The sequence below is a fragment of the Mobula birostris genome, chromosome 8, assembly GCF_030028105.1.
Source record: "Mobula birostris isolate sMobBir1 chromosome 8, sMobBir1.hap1, whole genome shotgun sequence".
Classification (NCBI taxonomy): domain Eukaryota; kingdom Metazoa; phylum Chordata; class Chondrichthyes; order Myliobatiformes; family Myliobatidae; genus Mobula; species Mobula birostris.
Window position 1 is genome coordinate 144,994,764 of NC_092377.1, and position 22,060 is coordinate 145,016,823.

At 40.5% G+C, this 22,060-nt stretch overlaps 1 protein-coding gene across 1 annotated transcript in view; it reads right to left on the bottom strand.

The window, feature by feature from the left end:
* Nucleotides 1–21,266, bottom strand: part of LOC140202092 (scavenger receptor cysteine-rich type 1 protein M130-like) — a 35,657-nt gene extending 14,391 nt beyond the window's left edge. Inside the window, exons 1-3 of the mRNA XM_072266951.1 lie at nt 21,149–21,266; nt 19,220–19,252; nt 18,105–18,419 (exon numbers count right to left, since the gene is read on the bottom strand). Of these exons, the coding sequence (XP_072123052.1) occupies nt 18,105–18,419; nt 19,220–19,252; nt 21,149–21,266 (466 nt within the window). The remainder of the gene's footprint in view (nt 1–18,104; nt 18,420–19,219; nt 19,253–21,148) is intronic.
* Nucleotides 21,267–22,060: the final 794 nt, after the last annotated feature.

Sequence of the window (22,060 nt, forward strand, 5' to 3'; positions counted from 1 at the left end):
ACAGGCAGGGACAACACCCGTTTAGAAATTGACAAGCAAGGATACTTCCAACCGTGAGTACCACCTCTCAGGAAAACCCTAAGGTAATATTGTAGATTGGCCCAATTTTAATTCCGTTTATGATTGATACAGATGCAACCACATTCATTCTCGATCAGGAAATATTATCGGAAAATAGTTTCCAGCTATCAAACTCTACAATCCCTCTGTCTGGGTTCGAAGGCACGGCACGCACGTATTCACGTGTTCAGCCACTGCAGGTGGAATTCCAGGGGGACCCAGTGTGAGGTTTAATTTACAGCCACCACCTGTCTGGTGTGTAATCTAGCAGAGTGAGGCTTGCTCTGTCCGTTGCATTCGAGATTCCATGCACGGACAATAGTGTCACAATACAATACAAAACCAAGTAGTAAGAGACAACACAACCTATGGATGAATATGACACATTTCAGTATCTGGGATATCTTCAAGCAAAGAAAATATATATTTCTATGAAGGGGAAAGGTTCAATAAATTTTATTTCAGGACTCGTATATATTAATTGTTAATATGATAAATATTTTGACAGAATATAGCAATTAATAGAATGAATGGATGACAGTATTTCCGAATGATCCTATTCCAAAAGTAAGATAAATTATGACTGATGCCCGGCTGGTTGTGTAGTGGCAACAGAGCCGTACTTCGGAGCGAAGGCTCCCGAGTTCGAATCCAACAATCTCCCTTGCACGCTTTCCATCCGTGCTGGGTCGAGGTTCAAGCGAACAACTCGGCCTCATGAAAATAAGCAAGCCTGCTTAAAAAAAAAAAAAAAAAAAGCCGTCATGACGGCGATCCGATGACTCCACTCGAAGTTAAGAGCATTCTTCTTCTTGAAATATTGTTGATACTTCATCAAGGTAGAAACAAAATAAATTCATCTTATCTTTTTCGGGGAACATGAGTTCTCTGTTTCGTAGTAACAGTTTTGAATTACCTACCATAGATGTTCATGAAAATTTCCAATGATAATTGCATTTTTCCTGTTCGTATATATTTACTGATTGTCCGATTGATTGACTGATTTGTCGACTTTAAATACTTTCCATCAGTATATCAATATTCAGTTGGCAGTCTTATTTCTCTTCTGCCAAATTAATAGTGGTCAGATAATGAACATTAAATAAACTAGTCCGCTTGAGTTTCTTTAGATCCTTTGCTATCCTAAGACTGGAGTCCCTGCAAGAATAAATATGCATGTTCCTGATTACCGTTTAATATGGTCCATTTCCAAGTTGAACCCCGTTCTGTTTTAATATAGGGAAAATACTCCGTGTATTGCCGCACTAATTTTTTCTCAGATTGTGACGCCATATGCTACCTCAGCATCTAATAATTTTATAAACTGCTATAAGCTGATATCTCCATCATCTTCGCTAAAATATTTCCATCTAGTCCAATATTTCTTATATGCAAACACGAGGAATTCTGCAGATGCTGGAAATTCAAGCAACGGACATCAAAGTTGCTGGTGAATGCAGCAGGCCAGGCAGCATCTGTAGGAAGAGGTACAGTTACAGTCGACGTTTGGGGCCGGGACCCTTTGTCAGGACGAAGGGCCTCGGCCCGAAACGTCGACTGTACCTCTTCCTATAGCTGCTGCCTGGCCTGCTGCGTTCACCGGCAACTTTGATGTGTGTTGCAATATTTCTTATACGTCAGGTTGTCTAGTCCGATTAGAAATCCGCTTGTGTCTCCTCCGCACTTTCTGCAGATTAAGGTTTTTCGTCCTGTAGAATGGAGATCAGAACTGCACTGAACAATAAAAGAGCATTCGCAACAACATGACGCAGACCCTTAACATGGTGCCCCATAACTGCGATCAAATCCTCGGCAATTGAAGTTAAATATGTCACATGGCTTCTTGATAATCCTGTCTCCATCACCACCCTCTCTGTCTTATAGCCAATAAAAGTTTGGACCACATACCTATCACTGTCTTTAACCTCCTGGACCATACTGCCAGGGGGCTCTTTGCCGAAGACTTCAGTAGAGTCCGTGCAGAATACGTTTAGCGCTGTGTACTACTCAATCGATTTGATTAGATTTTCCAACAGAAAAAGCTCAATGCATGGCACACGGATTTCCAGCAGACAAAGCCAATCCGATTATCCCAAATGTACACAGTTATGCATTCATTTCCCAGTAACGTAGCTCTTACTGATATTAGGATCACTAGTCCTTATTTCCTTGGTTTATACATGAGTCCTTTGTAATAAGGAGACATTATTGGACAGCCTGCAATCTTCTGCTCCCTCAGAAGAGGCAAACGAGATATACAGATACTTCCCGGGAGTTTGCAAATTTTTCACGTTACCCACAACGTACAGGGGTAGAATTCAAAAACTTACAAAACATGTTTTCATAACGAATAATATTAGGGGTACAGGACAAATAGTTATCTTGGCAGTGGCGCGGGGAATTAATGTTGTAAAGCAGAAAACCCGTTAGATTCTAACATTTGCCTCTGCTGGCATGCTTCCGATATCCTCCACTCCCAGTCAGGTGAATACAAATGTTGTCCGCTCCAAGTCTCTGCCTTTGCAGACTCTCACAATCTGCAGGGATGGAGCCAGTGCATGGTTGCCCACAAAACTCAATTACGTTAACGGCATTAGTAAAACTAATTTTATATTTGGGAGCCATGAAAGGAAATTAATATAGGCTAATTAACGTTGACCACATAAAGAAACATTTCGGTTGACTGAGAGAAAGGCAACATTTGATGTTATCAGGAAGGATCTGGCAGTTGTAGATTGAGACAGTCAGGTTTCTGGTAACGGTGTACTATTTAAGTGGCAGGGCTTCAAAGGAGAAATTTTAATAGTACAAATAGTTCAAAAAAAAAAAAAGGTAAGTATAACAGGTTTAGGGAGAAGATGAAATCTGCAGACGTTGGAAATCCAAGCAACAAACAAAAAATGCTTGAGGAGCTAATCAGGCCAGGCGGCATCCATGGAAAATCTACCGCTGACGTTTCGGGCCGAGACCCTTTAGCAAGGTTCCTTAGAGAACATTGATTTTAAAAAAAACAGACTGAGTCTCTATATAAGAAAAACAAATGGTGCACAGCAGGGACAGGCCGGTAGGAACAGATTAAGTAGATATGGGGTTTAAGAGATTGAAGACAACACATAAGAAATAAATTAGGAGGGCTGAACGAAGTCATTCTTTTGCACTAGTAGGCAAGCTGAAGAGAATCCTAAAACAATCTACAGATAAGTTCAGAGCAAAAGGATTGCAAAGGACAGCATTGGACCTCCAGAAGTTCGGAATAATAATCGATGCGTGGAACCAAAATGGATGGTGGAGATCTTAAACCGATGTTTGCATCGCTATGTACTCAGAAGATGGAAACAGAGTCGACAGATGAGATGCAAATCAGCTTCGACTTAATGAACCCGATACAGATTACAGAAGAGGAAGTGCTTGCTGATTTGTGCAGATCTCCAGGACCTGACAAGGTGATTCATCGGACCTTCTGTGCGGCAAATGAATAAGTTGCAATGTTCTAGCAGAGACATTTCAATTATCCTTAGCTGCAGGTGATGTACCGGAGGATTGGAGGAAAACTTTTTTTTTTCTGGCATTTATAATAGGCAATAAAAATAATCCAGGAAATTATAGGACAATGAGCCGGATATCAGTAGTGGGAAAGTTATTACAAGGTACTCTCCGGGGCCGGTTATATCAGTATTTGAATAGACTTGAACTTATTCGGGATAGTCGGCAAGTCTTTCATCGTGGTAAATCGTGTCTAATCAAAGTGATGTAGTTTGTTTTCGAGGTAATCAGCAGGAATGTGTATGAAGTAAAGGCCGTGGAAGTTGTACACATGGCCTTCAGCAAGACATATGTTAAGGTCATGCATGAGAGTTTGGCCATGGAGGTTCATTCGCTCAGCATTCTAAATGAGGTAGTAAATTCGACCAGACATTAACAACGTGGGGGAAGCCAGAGAAAGGAACTAGGTTGCTTCTCTGATTGTAGATCTAAGACAAGTGCAATGCTTCAGTAATCAGTGCTAGGTCGGTTGTTGTTTTTCACATATGTCAGTTATCTGGATGAGACTGTAGCTAACCTGATTAGCACATTTGCAGATGACACAATGTTTAGGGTTGCAGTGTACAACAATGACGATGATCAGAGCTAAGAGTTGGATCTGGAAAAGCTAAAAATAGGCTGAAAATGGCAAAGTCATTTAATGCAGAGAAGTGCGATATGCGACCAGGTAATTCTTACAGTGAACAGTAGCACACTGTGGAATTCTGTAGAACAAAACCATTTGGGAAAACGGTTGCATAATCACTGAAACTGGCGTCACGGGTAGTAGAGACGTAATGAAATCCTTTGGTACATTGGCCTTCATAAAACAGAGTTTTGAATAAAGGAGAACAAATGGTATGTTGATGTATAAAACGTTGGTGAGGTCTAATTTAGTGGATTGTGTGCTGTTTTGGTCACCTAACTATAGGGCAGATGTAATTAATTTGAAAGTGTACGGAAGAAAATAGAAGTTTGTTGAAGTGAGTTATAAGGAAAGAATGAATAGATTCCAAGTCTAGCCCGCGGAACTTAGATGATTGAGTGGAGATTTGATAGAGGTATACAGAATTATGAGGGGTATAGAAAATATAAATGTAAACAGTTTTTTTTTTCCAGTGAGATTGGGTGAGACTGGAGGTTATGTGGTGTGGGTGAAAAGTGAAAAGTTTAAGAGGAGCATGATTGAAAGTTCTTCAGCTACAGAGTGTGGAACGGGCTACCAGAGCAAGTTGTGCATTCGAACTAGATTTAAACTTTTCGGAAGAGATTCGACGGATGCATGGGTGGTAGTGGAAAGGTACCGGTACACGTCGATGGGAGTAGGAAATTGAAATGGTCTGACAGGGACTAGCTGGGGCGACAGGCCTGTTTATAACCTGCATTTTCCATTATTCTATTTGCTCTTTCTTCTGGATATTAAATATGAGTAAGTATTTGCTCATCAAATACTTCCAAACCACTGCAGAACACACTGCACTTTTCAACTCAAAATGCAGCGAAGATCTAGCACCTGCTGCTTTGTAATCGTGGCGTTCTGCAATAATAAATGCTGGAGGGGAAATAAAAACATTTGGCGACTGCCAGGAGGTTCAACCTGACAACGTTTCGCAACATGACGCAACTCTTCCCTTGAAAACAACTTATTGATACTGACTGTGAAATATTTTATAGAGACAGCTGTCTTATTTACAATGCAGCTTCCACGAAAAAAAACCTTTCCAAATTCTATGAAACATAAATTCTGTTCAAGTATTGTTCGCATATTGGAATCTGGTATTCCACCATAACAACATAACGTATCGGATGAGAATCAGGTTACTTGGCTCATCGAGTCTGCTTCACCATTTCGCCATCTGTGATGCGTTTTCCTTCTGCGCTCCAATCTACCGCCTTTTCCTCGTATCCCATCGTGGCCCTCCATTCTGAGGTTGAGTACTCTGCTCTTAAGATTCCTTCCCCATAGGAAACATCCTCTTCACATCCACCCTCTCGAAATTTCTCAACATTCCAGTTTCCAGTGAGGACACCCTTCATTCTTCTGAATTCAAACAAGTAAGACCATACGACTATAAGACAAAGGAGCAGAAGTAGGCCATTCGGCCCATCGAGTCTGCTCCGCCATTTTATGATGAGCTGATCCATTCTCCCATTTAGTCCTACTCCCCCGCCTTCTCACCATAACCTCTGATGCCCTGGCTACTCAGATACCTATCAAACTCTGCCTTAAATACACCCAATGACCTGGCCTCCACTGCTGCCCGTGGCAACAAATTCCATAGATTCACCACCCTCTGACTAAAAAAAAATCTTCGCATTCTGTTCTGAATGGGCGCCCTTCAATCCTTAAGTCATGCCCTCTCGTACTAGATTCCCCCATCATGGGAAACAACTTTGCCACGTCCACTATGTCCATGCCTTACAACATTCGAAATGTTTCTATGAGGTCTCCCTTCATTCTCCTAAGCTCCAAGGAATACAGTCCAAGAGCGGAGAAACGTTCCTCATATGTTAACCCTTTCATTCCCGGAATCATTCTAGTGAATCTTCTCTGTACCGTCTCCAAAGTCAGCACATCCTTTCTTAAATAAGGAGAGCAAAACTGCCCACAGTACTCCAAGTGAGGTCTCACCAGCGCCTTATAGAACCTGAACATCACATCCCTGCTCCTATACGCTATTCCTGTAGAAATGAATGCCAACATTGCATTCGCCTTCTTCACTACTGACTCAACCTGGAGGTTAACTTTAAGGGTGTCCTGTACGAGGACTCCCAAGTTCCGTTGCATCTCAGAACTTTGAATTATTTCCCCACTTAAATAAGAGTCTGCCTGTTTTTTTTTCTTTTTTTCTGCCAAAGTGCATAACCATACACTTTACAACATTGTACTTCATTTGCCACTTCTCTGCCTATTCTTCCAAATTATCCAAGTCTCTCTGCAGACTCTCCGTTTCCTCAGCACTACCGGCCCCTCCACCTGTCTTCGTATCGTCAGTAAACTTAGCCACAAAGCCATCTATTCCATAAACCAAATCGTTGATGTACAATGTTAAAAGAAGCGGCCCCAGCACGGACCCCTGTGGAGCACCACTGGTAACCGTCAGCCAACAAGAATAGGATCCCTTTATTCCCACTCTCTGTTTCTTGCCAATCAGCCAACGCTCTCTCCTTGTATACAACTTTCCCGTAATTCCATGGGCTCTTATCTTGATAAGTAGCCTCATGTGTGGCACAGTGAAGTAGTTCATTCGTCGCTCATACGACGAGCTTTTCAAGTCCTAAGTAATCTTCGTGCACCTCCTGTGATCCGCGTCCAATGTCAGAACATCCTTTCCTAGATAAGGACAAAAACTATCCATAATACTCTCAGTGATTTACAAGGCCTCAAAATAGCATTGTTGCTTTTATATTCCAGTTCTCTCAAAATGAATGCTGACATCTCACTCTCCTAATCTGTCTGGATCAACCTGTAGCTTACCTACTTCTTGAAAATTACCTGCCCCTGAACTATTTTCATATTGTCTGTAAACGTGAACACAAAGCCACGACTTCCGTCGTCCAAAACATTGACATATAAGGAAAAGCAATTTGACTCCAGCAGCCAAGTAGAAAACAGTCACTTCATTCCTACAGCTTGCCTCCTGCCAATCGGCCAATGTTGTATCCATGCTGGTTTCTTTACTGTAACAGTATGGATCATAACTTGTAGAGTCTTATGTGTGGCACCCTCGCCATTACCTTCTGAATATTCAAGAGCATAGCATCCACTGATCCTCATTTGTCTATGCTGCTTCCTATTTCTTCAAGGAATTTTCTGAAGAAAATCATGCTGACTGCAGACTATTGAATCATGGGCCTCCAAGAACCCTGTAACATTATCCTTAACAATGAATTACACATTATTCCTAGCTCGTTAGGTCGAAGTAACTGGCCTATATATTATTTTGTTCTGCCATATTCCCTTTTAATGATGAGGTGATATTTGCAATTTTCTGTTCCTCGGGAACCATGTCCCAATTAATTGATTCTTATAAGATTGTTACTAATTCGTTCTCAATCTATTCCACAGATCTCTCAAAACTCTTGGGTGCATGTTATCTGTTCCACGTCAATAATTTATCTTCGGACCTTTTGGTTTACCAAAAATATTACCATAACAATGGTAATTTCACATACTTCTACCAGCTGAGATTCTCGAACATCCATCATACTGTTAGTGCCTTCCACAGTGAAGACTGATGCCAGATCCTTACTCAGTTCGTCCGCTATTTTCTTGTCCCCCATTATTACCTCTCCAGCATCATTTTCTAGTAGTCTGATATGTAATCACGTCTCTATTGTACACTTTATATACCTGAATAAACTTTTCTTGCTTTCTTTAATATTATTAGCTGGCTCAACTTCGTATTCCTTCTATATTTCTGCTTAATGGTTTTTTAGTTGTTTTTTGATGGTTTCGAAAAGCTTCGCAGTCATCGGACTTTTCACTTACTTTTGTTGCCTTGTCAGCCACTGCTTTGTAACTCTCCCTTCGGAATACTTCCTGTTTGGGATGCATGTAACCTGTATTTTCGGCAAAGCTATTGCTGCTCTGTCGACATCTCTGCTACTGATCCTTTCAAATTAATTTTGTCCACCTTCCGCCTTCCGTAGTTCCATTTACTCCGCTGCAATACTCAGACATCGGTCTTTAGCTTCTCCTGTTCATCACCTCCTCTGTCTACCTGTCCGTCCTATCTATGCAATATGTATCTTTGGACATTAAGTTTCCATCTATAATCTTTCTGCCCCGATTCAGTAATTCCCATAACGTCATACATAATAATCATTAACAGTGTTACAACTGCATCTGCATTATTCACTATACGACGTACCTTAAAATATGGCATATTTAATCCCGTATTCACCCATTTCGATTTTTCCTACTTTCCTTTTTTTTATTTCTAGGACATTGTGAAATAGATAGCCAGAATATTTGATAGGATGCAAAAGCGAAATTAAATCCAGCAAATTACAGTCATTTGAACAAAACTGATATACGTCAGAGAAACAGCAACAAAAAAACAACAACAACAAAGTTAGGATGATTTTGTGGAGAGAGAGAGAAAAATCCAGTGACATGCAAATGTCTGGGCGCTCCTGGTCAAAATATCTGTTATTGTGAATAGCTAAGCGAGTAAAAGATGACCTGATTTCCTGAAGGCATAACGTTAAGAATTACACATTTCTTTAATATTTTAGGAAGATTTTTTTTCTCCGTCTTTTACAGTTTCAAAATAACAAAAAAAGAAAAGAGCCCGAAGCAAAGGTTTGGGAACCCTGCACAGTCAGTACTTCGTAACACCCCCTTTGACAAGTATTGCAGCTTGTAAACGCTTTCTGTAGCCAGCTAAGAGTCTTTCAATTCTTGTTTGGGGGAATTTCGCCCACTCTTCCTTGCAAAACGCTTCTGGATCTGTCAGATCTCGGGCCGTCTTCAATGCACTGCTCTTATGATGTCTATGCACAGGCTTTCGATTATGTTTAGGTCGTTGGACTTTGAGGGCCATTGCAAAACCTTCAGCTTGCACCCTTTGAGGTAGTCCATTGTGGATTTTGAGATGTGTTTAGGATCACTATACTGTTGTAGAAGCCATCCTCTTTTCATCTTCATCTTTGAGACAGACGGTGTGATGTTTTCTTCCAGAATTCGGTGGTATCTAATTAAATTCGTTCTTCCTTCTACCAGTGAAATTGTCCCCGTGCCACTGGCTGCGACAAAAGCCCAAAGCTTAATTTATATATCCCCGTACTTAACAGTTAGAGAGATGTTCTTTTCATGAAATTCTGCACCTATTTTTCTCCAAACATACCTTACCTCATTATGGCCAAAAAGTTCTATTGTAACCTCATCTGTCCACAGGATTTGTTTCTAAAATGCATCAAACTTGTTTAGATGTTCCTTTGCAAACTTCTGACGCTGAATTTTGCGGTGAGGGGGTAAGAAAAGTTTTCTTCTGATTACACTTCCATGATGGTCATATTTGTTCAGTTGTCGCTGCACAATAGAACAGTGCACCATCACTCCAGAGTCTGCTAAATCTTCCTGAAGGTCTTTTGCAGTTAACCGAGCGTTTTTATTTGCCTTTCTAGCAACCCCACGAGCAGTTCTTTCGGAACGTCTTCTTGGTCTTCCAGACCTCAACTTGACTCCCATCGTTCCTATTAACTGTAATTCGTAATTAGTTTACGAACTGAGGAAACGGCTACCTGAAAACACGTTGCTATCTTCTTTTAGCCTTCTCCTGCTTTGTGGGCATCAATTATTTTAATTTTGACAGTGCTAGGCAGCTGCTTAGAGGAGTCCATGTCTGCTGATTGTTAAAACAACGTTTGAAGAGGCGGGGTATTTATAAAGTTTTTATATTTGCATCACCTGGCCGTTCCTGACGATGACTGTGAACAAGCCTTAGCACTAACAAGCGATTTAAATTCCGAGACATCATTAAACGCTGTCTGCGAACACAAATATCTTGGGGTGCCCAAACTTTTGCATAATGCTCCTTTCATTTTTTTCTCTCTAAAATTGTAGAAACAAAGTAATACAATGACCTTGCTTAAAACATTTGAAAGTATGTTTCATCTTTAACTTTATGACTTTTGGAGATCAATTCATCTTCTACTTACCTGACTATTCAAAGTAACTGAAATTTTGACCAACGGTACCCAAAACTTTGCATGCCACTGTATTTTCGGATATTAGCAATGACGAGTTGCTATTCACTCTACGAGATCTGCACAATACTCTCCTGCGTACAATACAAATCGAATGCAGATTCGTGAAGTTACTCTGCTCTAAATGAACCTGCTTTCCAGTCTCTTTACTCAGGTATGGCAGAGTTAACTTATGTCTGCATATTGTTGTGGATATTGATAAATGATATACTAACGTTTATAAATGGGTTTGTTGAACCACTGAGTTATCCAGCAGCAATGGATTATGACGTGCTCCGATCAACTTTGTTTCAATATCAAACTTCACATTTCACAGTTTGTTTCTAACTATACTAAACAGTCTATATCAACTGCTGTTAAGAAGACGCATTGTGTGTTGGCATTCATCAACCTTTCAAGAGCCGTCAGGTAATGTTACAGCTTTTTAAGACCCTGGGCAGACCCACCTTCGAGAGTTGTGTTCAATTCTGTCACCTTAGTGAAGTGAGGATGTGGATAATATAGAGCGAGTGTAGGGAATTTGTACAAGGACGTTGCCTGATTTACAGGGCGTACGTTATGAGAATAAGTTGAGTATTCACCCGGACGTGCGGAAAGCGGAGCAATTAGAGTCTATTTCGCTGGTTGATTATTGCTAGACACGTGTGCAAGTTACTTCTGAGACTCAGCGTAAATGAGAATATCTACGAAACATTATTAGCTTAGTAGAAGAATTGCAAAGCGTCAACACATTGTGCAATTTAACATAAAAAAAATCCAGATTTCGACATGATTCTAATGTGAAATCATATACGTTTCAACTTCAATCCGTCCATCATAAACACAGAAAAAAATCTGATGAAGAAATACTTTCTATAAAAGTGCTGTCTACTGTTACTTTTATACATGATGTTTTAAGCTGTTGTTTTTTTTTTTCTGAGATATTGGGAGATATACCGGATGCATCCGACTCGTATAAATCTTGACACCGAAATATAAATCGATGACAGAAGTGTCAAGAAAATAGAAAACAGAACGGTAGTACACAGAGGCCACTATGTAGTTTAGGGAACAGAAAATAAATAAATAAATAAATAATGCCTGAGGTCGAAAGCTTTTTGTTGAAGTCGAGAAGAGAAAACGTGTTAGTTCCAAAGATCGCAAAGGATAGGATCGGTCTGAAATCACATAGCATTCGCTGCTGAAGTAAAAGGGACATCTGATGCGGAGGCAAATTTCCATTCTGAGTAACTGCAGAATTTGTAGTCTTTTTCATCGGCCTCGTATTGAACATTGCAGAATGACATTATCACATCTTGCCTAAAATAACGTCGGGGAGACTTTGAGGGATATACAGTCAGTTTTCTAAGACTTTGATACTGGCAGAATTAATTACGTGTTTTCTTTATTATTTACACGCAGCTAACGTCACTGCTAATATCCGTAATGCTAATATTGCGTTTTTGTTTTAATAGTGTAACGCCTAAATGAGAGTGTGCTTGCTTTCAGCGGATATGCTGCACACGTTCAGCCTCCCCATTATGCCATGTGTAAAATCGCAATTAAAATGCCCAGAGTCAGGACTATCTGTCATAAATGTTTTGGCTACAATTTCTGATTAGCCTTTCCGGAGCGCCAAGGACCTGCAGCAGTGAGGGCGACGCTATTACAGTTTGGGACGTCAGAAAAGAATTCAGGCTCCAAGTGTATGTAGATTTTTGGTCCTCACTTTGAACGGGTGGGTTTCTTCATACATTCAAATGGCATAGTGATTAGTAGCTTAACTGTCATTGTAAATTTTCTTGTGATTATGCTCGGGTCCAAAGAGTGGTTTGCAGGCGATGGGGCTCCTTGGGCATCACATACCGTGTCATTAAACTAAAATGACCAAAATAAATAAATAAATAAATAAACACATATGTTGCAGTTGATTCCACCTGACCATGCTTTCACTGAAGTGTCAGGACGATGGAATATCGGACAATACATATCAATGCCTCTGATAATATTCAGGAAACTTAATATCGTGGGACAAGTTAACTCATCTGTCTGACTCCTTATCCAAAATTTAACAATTCTTTGCACCATGTTATAAAGTTAATCTCATTATCACCGTTACAGTTGACAACAGTATGCAACCTGCACTAACTGCATGGAAACTTGTTGAGCAAAAGATTTGAGGATATATCCTTTCGGTTCAGAGGTAAAGAAATATAGTGAGGGAACAGAATCATCTCCGCCCCTAACTCATATGCCACCCTGACGTGCAAATATCTATTTTTTTCACATTATTTTTTACTCTTCAGGAATCCCGGAATTATATTGCTGAAGGTGATATACCACTATAGCAGTTTGTAAAGGGAGATTGACGAATATCATCCGTCAACCTCGCGAAAAAAATGCTGGACGCATGCTCGTGGCGTCTGCGAACCGGTGGTACGCTGCTTGTGTTCTGTCCACATATTACCCCAAACCGCAGGTAGTATAATTTCGGTTCGAAGATCAATTTGTTGGAAATATTCCACATGTCAGCCGCCACTATAGGCGAGAATGCAGATTTACTGTTTGTATATTTTGTAAACTCTCGCAGAGTGATAGAAAATTAAACCAGCGAAACAGGCTTTCCGGTCCATGTAATCAACGCCGTACCATATAAACAGCCTACCCCCATCGACTTGCACGCGGACCGCAGCCCTCCAAAACCCGAATCATCCATGTACCTATTCAAATTTCTCTTAAATGTTGAAATCGAATTTACATACACCACTTCTTCTCTACAATCATCCCACACTCGCCGAATTCTGTGAGAGAATACCTTTCTGCTTATGTTACACTTAATAGTTTTACCTTTCACACTTAAGAAATGGCTTCTGCTGGCAGTCCCATATGAACTCAACGAAAATAAAACCCGAATGCATTCAATTTATTCTGTAGGCGTCTATAAAATCTCACCTTAGCCTTCCACGTTGCAAAGAAAAATACATATTCAATCTTTCCTTATTACTCACGGCATCCAATCCAGGCAACATTCTTGCAAATTTTCCGTGCACTTTCAAACATATACATACTTCCTGTAAGAACGTACCATGATTGCATGCAACACTCCACATTATGTATCTGTAACGTCTTAGAAACATAGAAACATAGAAAATAGGTGCAGGAGTAGGCCATTCGGCCCTTTGAGCCTGCACTGCCATTCAGTATGATCATGGTTGATCATTCAACTCAGAACTCTGTACCACCCTTCCCACCATTCCCCCGATCCCTTTAGCCACAAGGGCCATATCTAACTCCCTGTTAAATATAGCCAATGAACTGGCCTCAACTGTTTCCTGTGCCAGAGATTTCCACAGATTCACCACTCTCCGTGTGAAGAAGTTTTTCCTAATCTCGGTCCTAAAAGGCTTCGCCTTTATCCTCAAACTGTGACCCCTCGTTCTGGACTTCCCCAACATCGAGGACAATCTTTCTGCATCAAGCATGTCAAGTCCCTTTCGGATTTTATACGTTTCAATACGATCCCCCCTCAATCTTCTAAATTCCTACGAGTATAAGCATAGTCGATCCAGTCTTTCATCATATGAAAGTCCTGCCATCCCAGGAATCAATCTGGTGAACCTTCTTTGTACTCCCTCTATGGCAAGGATGTCTTTCCTCAGATTAGGGAGCCAAAATTGCACACAATACTCCAGGCATGGTCTCAACAAGGCCTTGTACAACTGCAGTAGTACCTCCCTGCTCCTGTACTCGAATCGGCTTGCTATGAATGCCAGCATACCATTCGCCTTTATCACCGCCTGTTATACCTACATTCTCACTTTCAATGACTGGTGTATAAAGACACCCAGGTCTCGTTGCACCCTCCCTTTTCCTAATCGGCAACCATTCAGATAATAATCTGTTTTCCTGTTTTTGCCACCAAAGTGGATAAACTCACATTTATCCACATTAATTTGCATCTGCCATGAATTTGCCCACTCACCTAACCTATCCAAGTCACCCTGCATCCTCTTAGCATCCTCCTCACAGCTAACACTGCCGCCCAGCTTCGTGTCATCCGCAAACTTGGAGATGCTGCATTTAATTCCCTCATCTAAGTCATTAATATATATTGTAAACAACTGGGGGCCCAGCACTGAGCCTTGCGGTACCCCACTAGTCACTGCCTGCCATTCTGAAATGTTTCCCTTTATTTCCTCTCTTTGCTTCCTCTCTGACAACCAATTCTCTATCCACATCAATACCTTACCCCCAATACCGTGTGCTTTAAGTTTGCACACTAATCTCCTGTGTGGGACCTTGTCAAATGCCTTTTGAAAATCCAAATATACCACATCCACTGGTTCTCCAGTATCCACTCTACTAGTTACGTCCTCAAACTATTCTCTGACATTCGTCAGACATCATTTTCCTTTCAAAATCTATGCTGACTTTGTCCAATCATTTCACCGCTTTCCAGTTTTGCTGTTATCACATCTTTGATAACTGACTCTAGCATTTTCCCCACCACCGATATTAGGCTAACCGGTCTATAATTCCCCAGTTTCTCTCTCCCTCCTTTTTTTTAAAAAGTGGGGTTACATTAGCCACCCTCCAATTCTCAGGAACTAGTCCAGAATCTAACGAGTTTTGAAAAACTATCACTAATACATCCAGTATTTCTTGGGCTACTTCCTTAAGCAGGGATGCAGACCATCTGACCCTAGGGATTTATCTGCCTTTAATCCCTTCAATTTACCTAACAACACTCCCCTACTAACATGTATTTCCCTCAGTTCCTCCATCTCACTGGACCCTCTGTCCCCTACTATTTCCGGAAGATTATTTATGTCCTCCTTAGTGAAGACAGAGCCAAAGTAGTTATTCAATTGGTCTGCCATGCCCTTGTTCCGCAAAATCAAATCACCTGTTTCTGTCTGTAGGGCACCTGCATGTGTCTTTACCAATCCTTTTTTTTTCACATATCCATAAAAGCTTTTACAGTCATTTTTTAATGTTCCCTGCCAGTTGTCCCACATAATCTTTTTTTCTCCCTTTCCTAATTAAGCCCTTTGTCCTCGTCTGCTGCACTCTGAATTTCTCCCAGTCCTCAGGTGAACCACATTTTTTCCTGGCTCATTTGTATGCTTCCTCTTTGGAATTGATACTATCCCTAATTTCCCTCGTCAGCCACGGGTGCACTGCCTTCCCAGATTTATTCTTTTGGCAAACTGGGATGAACAATTGTTGTAGTTCATCCATGCGGTCTTTAAATGCTTGCTATTGCGTATCCACCGTCAACCCTTTAATGTCATTTGCCAGTCTATCTTAGCTAATTCACGTCTCATACCTTGAAAGTAACCCTTCTTTAAGTTCAGAACCTTTGTTTCTGAATTAACTATGTCACTCTCCATCTTAATGAAGAATTCCACCATATTATGGTCATTCTTACCCAAGGGGACTTTCACGACAAGATTGCTAATTAACCCTTCCTCACTGCTCAATACCCAGTCTGGGATAGCCTGCTCTCCAGCTGGTTCCACTACATGTTGGTTCAAAAAACCATCCTGCATGCATTCCAAGAAATCGTCTTCCTCAGCACCCTTACTAATTTTGTTCACCCAATCTATATGTAGATTGAAGTCACCCATTATAACTGCTGTTTCTTATTTGCACGTATTTCTAATTTGCTGTTTAATGTCATCCCCAACCTCTCTACTACTGTTAGGTGGCCTGTACATAACTCCCACCAGCGTTTTCTGCCGCTTATTGTTATGCAGCTCTGCCCATATCGATTCCACATCCCCCCAGCTAATGTCCTTCCTTTCTATTGCGTTAATATCTCTCTAACCAGCAATGCTGCCCCACCTCCTTTTCTTTCATGTGTATCCCTCCTGAATATTGAATATTCCTGAATGTTGAGCTCCCATCCTTGATCAACCTGGAGCCATGTCTCTGTGATCCCAACTATATCATATTCACTAATAACAATCTGCACTTTTTATTAATCCACCTTGTTACCAATGCTCCTTGCATTGACACACAAAGCCTTCAGGCTCGCTTTTACAACACTCTTAGATCTTATACAATTATGTTGAAAAGTAGTCCTTTCTGATTTTTGCCCTGGATTTGCCCGCCTGCCACTTTTACTTTTCACCTTACTACTTTTTGCTTGTACCCTCATTTTACACCCCTCTTAAGCAACTCCATTATTTCATCTTATCTCCTGTACTCAATACAATAATATACGAATGCCAATGGGCCAACAGCTTTCTTTATGAACATAACTATCTGTACCGTACAATTAATGAATTACAGAACTCCATTCCGAGATCCGTTTGCTCTGCTGCACTCCTCAGTGACCTACAGTTCACTGTATAAGACTTTCACTGACTGGTCCTGCTGAAGAGCAACACCACAGGGTTGTGCACATTAAGTTCCATATGTCAAACTTCAGTTCATTTTTGCAACCTGAACAGAATCCGCTGCAAACTCAAATAGATGTTTGTGTTTTGTTTTTCACTGTACCTCCGAACTCTGTAATATTCGCAAATTTGCAGATACAGTTAGCTACACTATCATCCTGGTAATCGATATAGCAGACAAATAATAACAAGTTGGAACCGATCCCCCTAGCACTGCAGTAGTTACAAGCTTCCAGTCAAAGAAGCAACTCTGTGCTGTCACTCACTGGCTTCTCTCACAAAGCCAATGTCTAGCCTATCTTATGTCTTTATTTTAAATGCAGAACCATCTAACCTTATTGACCAAACTCCCACGAGGGACCTTGTCAAATGCCTTGCTACAGTCCATAAAGATAACATCTACTGCCTTCGTCAGGTCCTGGGGATTTATCCACTTTTACTGAACTTAAGGCAGTAAACATCCCGTTCTCTCTATTCGGTATAGAAGCCCTGGCCTCGTTGTTGATTTGACACACATACATGAACTCTGTGTCCATCCCATGAATAAATACAAATCCAAACTCAAAAGAAAAAGAAACTATTTTAGACGTAACCCTTCTCGTTTGGCTCCACGCATGGAATCCAGAGACCATTGTTGCCATTTGCAATCCTCATGCTCTTAACATCTTTCTAAATTGATTATTTTTACTTTGTCTGGCAGAGCAACCAAATAAGTTACTGTGCTCCGGGTTTTAAAGGTGCTCAATTGCTTTCCTTACATTCTATAAGTACCTCATTTGTTCCTACCAGCATATGCCTTATAAATGCCCTTTTTCCTTTAACCAGGGACGCAATTTCTGCTGAAAACCAAGAACCCTATTCGTCGTCATGCTAAATTCACAGGTTATGCATAACTGGTATCTGTTCTATTATTATACGGTCACATGGGAGTGTGCTGTTGGAGAGGTATACAAAATATGAACGGTGTAAATTGATGAGTAGACGCATTCTGTTTTTTTTTTTTTCCCAGAGTAGCAATGAAAACCAAAAAAAAAACAACTTCGGTTAGCAGAGATAGGAACTATTTGAAAAGGATTTGGAGAGCGACTTACTCACACACAAGAAAAAATAGTATATGAATGGACAATGACGGAGAAAGTCGGTCGTTGACGCGGTGATAACAATATTTGTAAACCATTTAGCCAGGTAAACGGAAGGAAATATTTTGGAGCTTTTGTGCAGCCATTTGACGAAACTAATGTAGATTAATATTTTGTCATCATGGATGAGTATCAGGTGGGTTGGGGGAGTTGTTGGAGGGAGTACCGTTTCTGTGCTGTATTAATTAACGGTTGGAAACGCTGGATTTTATTTTTTTTTATTATCGAGTACTTAGCTGAAGATATCAAAGCCGTGGGATCGCAGCAACAAAAACCTGATTCTTACCATTGCAGATAACACTGGCATCCCAAGCGTGGCTGTTTCCAGTGTTTCCCCATGGAGGTGATTTGCAATCCTTCAAGGTAGACTCCGTCCCCTGGCACTGAACATCCGTTATCAAAACGGGTCCGGATCCTGGCCCAAAGTGAGCCCATGCCAGGGCTTTCAGTGCGGCACCGCAGCCCAGCTCTCGACACACCACCATCGCATCGGGCATGTCCCAATTATGATGATTCACTGTCCCCCACTTTCCGTTGTAGCGAATCTCAACTCTCCCAGCACATCGACGGTCCCCATTCACCAACCTTAAATTCACGCTTTCTGGAATATATCATTAAAAAAAATGTCGAAGGTCAGCACAGATTTAAGCCTGGAGGCAGTCGGCGCTCGCAAAGTCGCTGACTCTGCTGAATGCCGCCTCAAATATTTACACTGCACATGCACATTGTGATAACCAACGGAGATGCTGTGCAATCCCCGTTTGCGCTGCTTATTTGGGGGAAATACATTTAACAATTTGGCGAACGACTGGACAACTGAGAGTCAGCCGGTTCTACCTGGGAAAGAAACATAGTGATTCTCAGGAAAACAAGTTTTCGGACGTAAGCTGTATTTTTTTTTTCTTCTTTTCTGCAGTTTCCAGGACTAAACGTCGCTCTGATAAAGACATTTTACAAGGAAAGGCTGAATACGCTGCTTTGTACAGCACAGATCAAAGGGAATTGTCACTGAAGCTTATTTTCATGCTTTGGAAAGCTCCCAATGGCTGCCCTGTCAGTGTTCCACTGCACTTAGCTCTCGTCAATCCCATAATTGAATCCAACAATTTTTAGTAGGTGTGCAAATATTTTTGGAACAGGATACCATAAGGGAAAGATCAATCTGATCCTTCTCGCTATGTCGGTCTCAGTACTAAAAAGTTGGCATAAATAAAAGTGTTGGGGGGGGGGGGTTAATTGTGTTCAAGGATAAAGCAACGAGGTTCTTTCTCTGCTAAATGCTCAGGCCGAAGCTTACTGATTGTCGATCCATGGGCGGACAGTCATCTCTCAGCTACATCTTCGGTAACAATTAGTGTCAACCTCACAACAGTGTTTTCAGTGAAAACTTCGTAAATTTACCTGACGGTTCGCGGTGACCATCCACCCGGCGGCCTGGAAAGAGAAATACAAGAATAGATGTGATTGTGAAGTTCAGAAGTGGGTTTTGGGAAGGGACAAGTTAATGGTAGGCGGGATATCAAATTTGTATATCTACCAAGGAAATATTTCAACAGTAAACTGATGTGGAGTATAATAAACCATTAGAGAGAGTGAATTAAATTTTATCCATTTCAATAACTCGTTAAATATATCACGGCAGCTGTTAATTCGAATTGCTCATTCCTGAAATTATGATTTTTGTTCAGATTAGTTAATTTCAGGTCCATGGTCACGATTGGTGTCTGATAGGTTAACATTCACGTGCGGGTGATTGATCTTCCGTCTTAGATTCATGAAAAGTTATACCAAAGTCCACTATGCCGAATGGGATATTTTGTGCCTTCCCAATTTAGGACAACTTCACTTCTTTTTTCCACATAGCCCAGGAAAATTGTTCTACACATCTAACTGGTTGAATATATTTGATGACGTATTCCAATGAAAAGGAGAAAAATACATATATGCATTGTAATTTACGCACCGCACCTCAGCCGCCTACAACCCGCACCCTCACACTTCTGAACTCTTGCCCCGTTTTATTCATTGTGTTTGTGGCCCTGAAGACTTAGGCTCTGCCTCTCGTAATACATTTAAAATTAGAAATGATACAACATGATATTATCACTTTGTCAGACTCGTCCATCTTAACTCACTGTTCATGTATTTCCCGATAATACAAATGAAGTCCGAGGAAGGTTATAAAGAATACATTTGTCTATAAAATCTGCACACGACAAGTTTCACCAGGACAAAAATAATGGATATATACTTGAAAATGATAAAATCTGCCAAGTCTTGCATCTATACTATGCAACGCGGGAAATGGGAAAAAGAAAAAAAAAACGCATGCTTGCTTTATTCCTGGCGTAGAAATATACGAATTTCTGCATTAAAAAAACTATATATAAAGTGTCACTCAAATGCCGATAGTTGATAACAAATCAAACCCATTTCTGATTAGAATTTTGTGTTTTGCAATCCATTGAATGAACAAAGATCAATACCAAAATTACCTTTAGGCATTTCTGTATTACAGAATTATATCAATGATGTAAAATGTGAAAATGCTTTCACAAGCCAGAGTCTAAGTACATTAGTCAAACTTTTCGCTTGACTGTGCGTTCAGCATGGTAGTAGAAAGAGCTGTAACTGATCTTTACCTGCGATAGGAATCTGTAAAAAGATACAGCCATGAACAGCTGCAGCTTTGGCTGCTGCTCGCATTCCGTGGCTTATGCACCTCGGATTCTGCTGTGCTGGTTCCCTAAGTAAATACGTTCTAGTTATAAGAAACTCCGATTAGTTATTTCTATGGAATATTATTTGACAGAAACATCTGATTTTCAGACGAAGTATTTCCAAGGTGAAACACGTCATCTCAATTTAGGTGCAATTTAAGGGTGAAATTATTGGACAGAAAATCAATGGGAAGTGCATAAAATGTAGATAAGCACTTGTGTCGCCACTAATAGCAATGAAAGCTTAGTTATACAAGATAAGCGAGAACAATCAAATAAACTGCAAAGTAAATTCCCAATTTCAACGCCACATTTCCATCATGATTTATTGGATACAAATGTACGTGTTCCCTGATCGATTCAACGACTATGCTCAATTTATAGAAGGACATTAAACATTGATTTTGACATCTAATTTCAGAAAAAAAAAAGTTACACGTTTTCCTAGTTCAACATTGTGTTATCACAAAGGTAGAAAGGAGAGAGGCACATCACTTTCATTCGATTCAACTTCACTAATAATGCTATCCGGTTACGAGAATGTAAATATCAATGATAATGAACATGTCAATTGGTTGTTAAATACTTTCAATACTGTCAACACACTCACAATTCCAGTTCAACAGCAACATGATAACAAAGAAAAAACGCAACATTCGGTCCGTTATGGCCGAGAGCAATCGTTCCAGTATATTATACGAACAGGCACCGTAGACAAAGAATAGCATCTTCTGAAAAGAACTCTGTTTTTTGAGTATTCACTTTTTCTCACAGCATCCAATCGATTTTCACCCAGTGACGCATACATTGCAATTAGCTGAAACGCACCAATAGGAAATAACATGCCCATTAATGGCCTTGATTGGGCGATCATTTTCCATTGGTCTTCCCCTCAGAAAACAATCAGCTGCGAGAATCTGCAAAGGGAATGATTCACTGGCGAGATAATTATAGTTTATAAAACATTCAGTCCAAGAAGCTGACCATGCTGAGAGAGATTGTTCAGATCATTCCAAAGACTGTTTCTGATCTGGTAGATTTTTTTTTTTTTCTGAAGCCACATTCCTCGGATGAATAAACAAACAGACAAACAAACAAACAAACAAATAAATAAATAAATACATCCCAACAATTCCTATAGTGCAGTAAGAGAGATCCATATACGAGGAGGCAAAGGCAATCTAATATGATGTAGAAAGCTGACTGAGAGAGAAAATACAGCAGATGTCAGGAGTTAAAACGGCTTGGATGTTTGCTTCTCAGCTATGCCTTGTTTGTAGAGAAAATAATGGAAGGCTTGCAGTCTCACTGCAGCCATTTTCAGCCTGACGAAATTGTGGCGGATGTCCTGCTCGGGTTTTCAGTGCGGGTTTGGACCCCATAGGACTTCAGAAAATGAACGAGGAGCTTCAAAGTAAGCGCAAGTTATGCTTTGTTTGCTTATTTTTTATCCTCATTAATGTTTCGATTGCGTTCAAGAGAGATTATAGAAATAATAGGCAGGAGATGTGGCTTAATCACA